At 49.0% G+C, this 9374-nt stretch overlaps 1 protein-coding gene across 1 annotated transcript; it reads right to left on the bottom strand.

Annotated features, from left to right (window-relative positions):
* Window positions 1-4611: 4611 nt before the first annotated feature.
* On the bottom strand, window positions 4612-5082 carry LOC109862798. Its single transcript, XM_020442941.1, has one exon. It carries the CDS (start codon window positions 5080-5082, stop codon window positions 4612-4614), a length of 471 nt encoding a protein of 156 aa, XP_020298530.1.
* Window positions 5083-9374: the final 4292 nt, after the last annotated feature.

Below are 9374 nucleotides of genomic sequence, written 5' to 3'. Positions count from 1 at the left end.
AGTACAGACTTATTAACGGCATTGTATCTTGCAATTTTTTCCACGCGTTAGCATCGAGCCATATGATATTTGTTCNATTTCCGCATAATTTAATAGCAGGATAAAAAAATCCGTTCCTTACATCAGGGAGCAATCCTACTTGAATTCTCTTTGTATGAGAATTATTTAATCCATACACGGTGGAAAGCAGCATCTCATGCCTCTTATTTTGCTTCTTGATGATTCCCATGCACGATTTTAAACTGGATTCAACTTGCTCTTTTTCACTATTCACCGCCATTTCTTTGCACTTTTTACTTTACACACTTTTAAACTAATATTTATCGCGTAAAAAGATATTTCAAGCGCCAGCCGCAACTGTTTGCAACAGAATAATGATCAAAATGTATTTACATCGCTCTACTTATAGCAATTTTACTCTCTTGTGCGCATGAGCATCAACTTATTTTACCATCACCACCACTTTTGTTTAAACAGTAAATAATCATTATTTTCAAAAGTTACAAATTATTTCTATATATCATCCGCGTACGACACATAGTTTTTATTTTGCATTTACCTCGTGTCGTAGCTACCCACACATGAGTGCATATGCGTATGAAAAACAATAAACAATTCTTTAAATGGGCATTTTTATAAACATTTTATTCTACATTGAATATCCATCAAAAACTCTCGTAGAATTTTCTCGAAGTTTCTCGCGCAAACAAGTACGCGCATGTTTAACGGTCCCGAGTCATAAACCGTTTTTTGTCTTTAAAAAACTTATGTTCTCATCGGCAAGCACGTGTCAACCCGCACGTACAAGTTCTCGCAAATGAAAATCGTTCAGAAAAAATCCGGACACATAAATTCATTTCTTATATTACATCCCTGACTTTCTAGTCACAGTCTTGCGACTCCTGCTTCTATTTCGATTTCGCCTAGACGCCCTCAACTATGCTTCACGCTCATTAGGAGCCATAAGTGCCCAGACGCTCATTGGTCCTTCCTTGGGGGCCCTATCATCCCTATCAACTACCCCTGAACTTCGCTCATTGGGAGCCATAAGTGCCCAGACGCTGAGTGATTCTTCTCGGGACCGATGCCACCTCCGCCTTTACACTTCCTCACTCAACCGACGCCAACTTGCTCTCATACACGTTTGAACGCACGAGGCAACAACATCGGAGCGCCGCCATTGCCAGTATCAGCCACGCTTCAAAACGGATTTTTCAATAAATATATACTCTTTTAATAAAGAATTCTTACTCGAGAACATTCTCGAACTTTTCTCCCACACAAATTCTTCAACAAAAAAAATTTAAAATACACATTTTTAGAAAATTATAAAAATTTATAAAAAATGTATAAAAAATTTATGTGGAATAAATCATGTCACTTTTCTATCTCCTCCAGTGGGCGTGGCCAATCACCCTCAAGGGAGGGGGAAACCACCCTGGTGGGGCAATGGCACCAGAAGTGGTGGGGGGGGCCAGGTGGAGGGGGTTTGTTGTGACGCGCCATAAGTGCCCACATTCTACTTATATATATATATATATAGAATCATTTGTTTGTTCCGTCTCTTGCTGTTAGGAGATTGCATGAAATAATTTTTCTTTAAAATTGAAAAGCATACACGCTTACAGAATTTCCACTACTGCTTCTCACGCGTTCACATGAATTAATTACTCAATAACTACAATTGAGTAATTTAGTTCAGTCTGGCCTAGTGATTCTGCAAAAAGCCAAATTACAGAATCTTCTTCCAGGGAAGGTCTCGCGCTCCAAGTATATCGTAGTAGAGAGGATACTCACACAAACGAGCAGCCACTCGCCGAAGCGCCGAGCGAACACGTTAGGACAGCGGTTACTTGCTTGTGTATGTATCCCCTTCACTACAGTGCACTCGGGGCTGCGGGACCTTTCTGGCATCTTCATTTCCTACCACAACAAAATATACATATATAGTGACATATCACTGCGCAAAAATCTGTGTGTGTGTGTGTGTGTGTGTGTGTGTTATTCGCCACCCGCTTATTTGGTCCGCCCTAAGCTTTATTCATATCTTAGGACTCAGGAGATTGCTTAAAGTAAGCCATTCTTTACAACAGAAAATCATACACGCCTACAGAGTCTATACACATATACAGGGTGTCCGTAAAATTTTGACCCAGCAAAAGTATGGAGATAGAATGAGTAAAGTTAAATAGAAAAGTTAGTTGCTAGTTTGCAAAATTTGTAATAGTTATTGAGATATGAATTAAGAAATGTAAACCAATGAGCGCGTGGAAAGCGATGGTCCTGATTCTGTAGATGTGTATGAATGTCAGTAAAAGATTAACTCTCTATGGGCCCATGTAACTTTCAAGTCACAAGCTAATATATCTACATTTTACCAAATAGTTTTAGTTTTTTTCACAAGATGATGTATACGTCTAAATTATATAATGCCTCTGAAATAATCAATAACAATATTGATGACGGTTGGCAGCACCATCAACCTGAAATGTCAAAGTAAATACCTTGCAAGTTGTCAAGATAGAAAATTCGGCCCATAGAGGGTTAATGGCATACATCTGGCATACATCTGTATTTGGCGGTTCGTAGCAAAGCGAGCAGCGCTCGAGGGGAGGTGAGAAGCNTCTGCTCTCCGCGATCAGCTGATCGACGCAATGTAACGAACAATTCTCCGTGTAGTGCAACAATTGCGCGAGAGTGGTTGTCTCGTACACAATCATGAACCAGTTGGTGCATCACTCTTCAAGAAGAGTCGATCAGCTGATCGCGGAGGCTTCTCACCTCTCTTCGAGCGCTACTCGCTTTGCTACAAACCGCTGAATACAGATGTACTATGTCATTAATCTTATACTGACAATCATACACGCCTACAGAGGTAGGACCATTGCTTTTCACGCGCTCATTGGTTCACATTTATTAATTCATATCTCAATAACTATTCTGAATTTCGCAAAATGGCAAATAACTTTTTGATTCAGTTTCACATACTCCATCTCCATACTTTGGCTGGGTCAAAATTTTACGGACACCTTGTATATATATAAGGTGTCCCATAATTGCCGTCTCACCGCTTGTAGATAGGTAGAAAAAGTTATTCTAAGACAAAAAGTCCTATACCACTTTGGAAGATTCGCAATAATAAGCAAAGTATTAATTAATAAAGATCCGCTATTCAGCGTGTGCATCCAGCGTAAGGACGGCGTAAGGACAGTCCAGTCTTTCACGCGGATAGCGCGCTGCCCGAACGCAGCCTATGCTGTTCATGTATACACATGTTATTGTATTAGTTTCTCCCATTCCGTCGCGCGTCTGCGCAAAAAACTGGGTTGTCCTTACGCTGTTTTTACGCTGGATGCATGCTGATTAACGGATCTTTATTTTCCAAAGTGGTATAGGACTTTTCGTCTTAGAATAATCTCTTATACCTACCTACGAGCGGTGAGACGGCAATTAGCAAACACCTATATATCTAACGTATATATGTATATTTACAAAAATATTATTTTAATTTTATATTTATTAATTTGTGAATATTAATGAAAGAAATGTGATATGTGTATTAAACAATTTATAAGGAGATAATATATGATGTTTTCCATCAAATTTAAAAATAATTGAAGATATAGTTCCGAATGACTTCTGCTCCCAATCGGTCTGAAATTTTGCACAAAAATAGTGTTTGATGTAACAAATAAAGCGCGCGTAGACCTTCCTTCGGAAAAAAAACAAATGTTTTATAACATAATAACTATATCGACTAAAATCACTTTTGAATGTGTTACAGAATGATTCCTTTTCTCTATCGATCTGAAATTTTGCACAAAAGTAATGTTTGATGTGATGAATAAAATGTGCGTAGTTCCGTTTTCAAGAAATACAAAAAAAGATTTTTTATGATAAAACTTAAATCGACTAACATCACTTTTATATAATACACATATGTAATATATAATTTATGAAAGATGTATGTAGGAAATATTTTTATAATTACAGGAAACCTAAGTTAACCTATCTTAATCTAATCTTTTTTTTATTTAACCCAGGGGACATGCATTACGCACACCCCACCCCACCGCGGTGGGATGGAGTAGTGTGGGACTCTCCTCGCCAAAGAGCACCCTGGCGGGGTATACCCACTAAAATCCGTGGTACGGCCGTCTGCTGCCTATTTCGGTGCATTCCGGTACTACTTTTTGAGCATGACCACGGAGTGCACCGATAGGCTTGGGGACAGGCATGCCTTCCCTCTACGAATAGAGGAGCTAGCTTCTTCGCGGCCGGGGAAGGTAACCGTAACCCCTCCTTCGTCGTCTGCGGGCCGAGTGCAATAAAGGAATTAGACCCCTCTCGGCCCCAAGTCAAACGCCGAAGCAGACTTGCCCCCTGACATAATAATATTGACCTCCTTTAAACACGAGGGAGGCCCAAGCCCCAACTAGGGCTTAGAATAACGGGGACCGGGCTTCCAACTAGTACAGCCTGGACTCTAAAAAAGAGACCAGGCGTAACCTTCTTTACATCTGATGCCAGATATACGGAGGAGCGGCCCCCCCCCCGGGTCCTTGTGGGAACCCATCAAAACCGGAGAGGGCCGCATCCTTCTTACCCTTCTCATTGGGGGTTTAATAAGGGCATGGCAGCCCCCCGACCGATGACCAAGACCCGGGCCACACCCATTTGATGGGAGGACTCCCGGCCCGCCTCCTCGCAAAGAGGACACCCCTCCTTCTCATTACAGCTGGCCGCTCTGTGCTCCGGCCGACGACAGCGATAACACAGATTGCTGCGGTTGACTTGACTGGAGCACAGAGCCCTGCAGTGCCCAGGTTGAAAACACCTGTAGCACTGTAGGAGGCGGGGGCGGAGTGCTCGCACCCTTGCCACCACCCAGCCCACCGGAAGCTTCCCTGCTTTAACCGCCTTGGCCGCCGCCTCAACTGGGCAGCGAACCAAGGCGGCTCCACCCGCGGACGAGGAGCGACGCAGGAATACTACCTTAACGCCACTCCCGCCGCCAAACTCTAACACAAAGTCCTTTCGGAAATCTTCCTTAAAGGTGACCTTGTCCAACCCCAAAATCATAATCTCCACGTTTCGGGATGGACAAGCCACTTTCACTCCTTCAGGGAGGGCCTTCTTGAGCCTGAAAGTGAGGAGGTCCGCTCTAGATTTGCGGTCCTCTCTCCCCCACCTCCAACAACAGGTGCCCCTTCAAGGTTCGGCGGACCGTAGAAACACCCGCCGACCCTGGGTCCACCTTACTCCTTGCGTCTAAAAAAACTTGGGCATACGACATGCCCATCTCCTCGAGACGCAAGGTGACCGCCTCAGTCCTCGGGAAGACCGCACGTGGAAGTCGCAGACGAGACGAGGAGGAGCAAAGGAAAGAAAAACTCCCCTTTGCTCGCCCCAGCGGCCGTTCCTTTCCCTTTCTTGGCTGCCACCAACTCTTTTTTTTCTTTTTCTTTTTCTTCTTTTTCTTCTCTTCCTCTTCTTTCCTCTGTCTGCACCTCAGTAAAAACAGACGAAGGAATCGGAATCACCCTTGAAGAGGCCTGCCTCGGGCGACCTCGCCCCAAGAGTCTTTCGAGCTCACCCGAGACAATGCTCCGCACTACTCGCTCTATCTCCTCCAGCCAGGAAGAGGGAATTTGACTCTCTCCCCTAACCGGAGTGGAGCACGCAGCTCCCTCTGATCTTACCACGGAGACGTCGGCGATAGCACGCATCGACGTCCCCATGCTCGTGTGAAGCGCATGAAGCGACCGGGAGGCCTCGTTATAAACCTCTTCGATCGCCGCACGCGCCTCGTCCACGTCCTTCTAGACTGCTTTCAGGTCAGCGAGGCTACGAGAGTGATACTTCTTAATATCCTCGCTGACCTGAACAATCGCCTCTATAATATTATGTTCGTAGACAGTTTGCCCACGACCAATCTCCTCTATGTTGCTGGCCACATTGGCGACATCTTTTCCAATATCGCCTCTCGAAGGCTATACCGGGCCTGGAGCTCTACCAGACCTGCGGTGATCCTGGAGTAGAACTCCATCGGTTTGCCTGCCTTCTCCTCCCTGAACATTTTTGAGCGACGGCAAAGCCGTACCCAAAGTTCTTCCAGGTCCGCAAGATGGCCAAAGAGGTCGCCGACACTCAGCTTTGTAAAAGAGCCGTCGGCTTTCCCCTGACCCTCCTGAAGCCGACTCAAGGCTCTTATCGGCTTTCCTTTTTTTTCTTTTTTTCTCTGCTACGGCGGTAGCAGCTTCTCGAGAGGGGCCCGCCGTCAACCCCTCCTTCTGCCCTTTGCTGGATAACGACGTGGCGGGAGCAGGGACAGTACTCCCATCGTACCGCCCCTTGAGTATCCGAATACTCTGGAGCAGTAAGTTTTTCTTTGTCAAGTCCTTTTTCATATTGCTATGCTTATTTGGTTTTACATCGGTGTTTTCCTTCACCTAGATCGGTTGGTAAACAAGACTTAACGAGCCCGATCTGCCCGGGGGTTGGAGTGCTTTTAAGGCGGCACTCACTCGCCTTTGACGTGGATACTTCATCAGGTTTAATGAGGCACTTTATAGGCCGCTTCCTTCCCACAAGAGCGACCACCCCACCCTCAGTATCTACCGCTGATTGTCCGGGACTGCTTATTCTCTCCAAAGGGGTTATTCGCAGCTAACCTTAATACTTAAGGCCGTTCCCCTATCCACAACCCGGGGACGTGCTCGGTGGTCAGCTCTGCCTTTGGAGGGCCGGGGCTGTCCTCCCGACCTCCAAAACCGAGATCTTAATCTACGTATTTTTTTTTATCCTGAGGAAATGCATTACACACACCCTACTCTACCGAGGTGGGATGGGATAATGAGAGATTCCCCAGCCAGAGATCACCCTGACAGGGTATACCCACTAAAACTCCAGAAACGTCCATCTGCTGCCCATTGAGTTACACCCCGATATTCGCGTTCTCGCATGACCGCAGGGTGCACCGGTAGGCTGGGAGCCTGACAAAGCCCCCTTCCTTGGTATTAGTAGCACGCTCCTCCGTGATGGAGGAAGGGGGACGTAGCCCCACCTCTGTCACCTGTGGGCCGAGTGCAATAAGGAGTCAAACTAAACCCCTTTCGGTCCCAGGTCAAACGCCCCAAAGCGGACCTGTCCCACTGTATAATGACCTTCCTCAATCGAGGGAGGCCCTTCCCCCACGCTGCGCCCAGTCACCGCCGAGTCAAGCCCCGACTAAGGCTTGGAACAACGGGGACTGTGCTTGGTCTTCTTGGGCTTTGAGTGCCCCAAGAGAACATCCAGGGCCATTCCCGGCGGAATTTTTTAAGATTGGAATCCCAGGGGCATTTTCTTGGGCGCCGGCGGTACCAACGCCGCCGGAGCCGGGGTCGGCTCCTTGGAACCAGAGGGACTAGGTCCGCTGGAACCAGAGAAAGCCGAAGCCCCACCCGTCACCAATGGGGTGAATGTAGAGAGGATGGAGAAGCCGACACCCCTAAAGGTTCGGCCTCCATCTTTTCCTCGGCCGCACCGGGAGCTGCCCCTTCGGAAGGGAACTTTTCGGCTGACCGCCGCCTCTCCTGCCAGGCGAAGCTTGGCGCCAACTGTGCCGGCCCCGCGAACGTCGTCGCCAATCCGCCGACGCGGGCAGGTGGGGTTTGGCACGAAGGCTCCTCCAATACGTGGCGGGCCTTACGACCCAGGTACGCGCAGAGCGGGCACCGCGGCTCGGGAGCCGTGCACTGCCGCAGGACATGGCCCGGCAGACCGCATCGGAAGCAGACTTCCGAGCGGTCCTTTTTGAATGCGGGGCAAAACTTCCCTACATGTCCCGCGCGCAAGCACCGATAGCACCGGAGTGGGCGGGCTTTAAGCGCCTCAACGCGCGCCATCACCCACCCCAGTTTGACCTTCCCGGCCAGCCGCTTGGCCGCTGATATTGGGCACTGGACCCAGGCCGTCTTGAGTCCGGAGGAAAAGGTTTTAAATTCGCTCAGGCGAATTCTCCCCTCCAGACAGCCGCCCTCTAAGGCGAGCACCGCCACCATTTTCTCGCGGGAAACCGTACCGTCGATCTCTTGCACCCAAATATTCCCGAGACGCGAGGGGCGGCGGATCTTACCGCCGGTCCCCGCGAGGACCTCTTTCATCTTGGCAGCCAATGCATCAGTCTTGGTTGCCATATCTGGACCAGGGACCTGGATCATCAAGTCTCCGTCATTGTTCGACGCGGGCGTATCTCTCGAATCCCGAAGGGCTCAAAGGGTATCGCTAGTCGACACCGTCTTGCAGTCTTGTTGAGGTCGATTGAAGCGGACGAGTCTCGTGCCACCACGATTGCGGCCGTCGTGGGGGAACGGAGCCTGACCCCCCGCTTCTTCTTTGTTGTCTTCTGGAGTGATCCCCCCAAAGGGGGAGCCTCAGAAGTAGTTTGGACCGCAGGGAAAGCCGAGGCCCCTGACAAACCCACAGCCTTCTTTTTGGCCTTACGGCCCACTACCGTCGACCACCGCTCCAGATGGGGTCGACGGGCCCGGGTCTGCAGCCTTATGCGCCCTGGATGACGGAGCGGTCGGGGGGCAAACACTGGCCGCGGCCGCTGGGCCCACCCGCCGCCTGGAGACCGACCGCAAGCGCGCACCTGCCCCTTTGTGAGTGCGCGAGACTCCTACAGCCGTCCGTCCACCGCTGGAGCGAGGGGAACAAGGGCGGCAAGTTTAGCGTCGATAAAGGCGCCGATCTTCTCAAGGATGTCGTCAGACACCCCCACCGGCGGGAGGGGGAAGAGGCGGTGGCATATTGATTTTTGCCTGTAAGGCAGCCACTTTCTCTCTGAGAAGCCTGACTTCCAGTCAGAGCTCCTCAGTTTCCTTATAAACCTGAGGGAGGACAGGTGCTGTCCTCACCGCCAGGTTATCTTTGAGACGGACGTATAGTGTATCCGCCACCATACGCCCGTCCCGGCCCGCCGATCTAAAGGCCTTTACGTCCGTGCCCTTTAGACGCTTAGCGCGGCCCGCCACCTCGTCGCAGACCCCAACGGCTTTGTAAATTAAGTTAATGAGATCTACCGTAGATATCTTAATCTAATCCTTTTTTTTCTTTTTTTTTTACGTAGGGGAAATCCATTACGGATACCTTGACCCTTGGGGGATGAGGGGCAGGGTTATGTGGGACTCCCTCCTCTCCACCCTAGCGGGTGAGAAAGGGAGGGTATACCCACTAAAACCTCCACGAGGTGTCTTCTTTGCCCTTGGCGGGGAGGAGCCCGGGAATTCCTTGCTCAGGATGCACGCGAACTCCTCCCTCGGGCTTGACTACTCGGACGGGAGAGGCTAGCGCCCCTTTCTCTCCGGTGGTGATGTACTGGTTGGCAG

This window comes from Pseudomyrmex gracilis, unplaced genomic scaffold (assembly GCF_002006095.1).
Source record: "Pseudomyrmex gracilis isolate BER0280 unplaced genomic scaffold, ASM200609v1 scaffold_2400, whole genome shotgun sequence".
Classification (NCBI taxonomy): Eukaryota; Metazoa; Arthropoda; class Insecta; order Hymenoptera; family Formicidae; genus Pseudomyrmex; species Pseudomyrmex gracilis.
Note: the sequence above shows the minus strand (reverse complement) of the source record. Positions and strands in the feature narration are given on the sequence as shown.

Bases quoted from the DNA above. Each gene is read 5' to 3' on its own strand.
- LOC109862798 (XM_020442941.1), bottom strand. From the start codon at position 5,082: ATGATTTTGGGGTTGGACAAGGTCACCTTTAAGGAAGATTTCCGAAAG.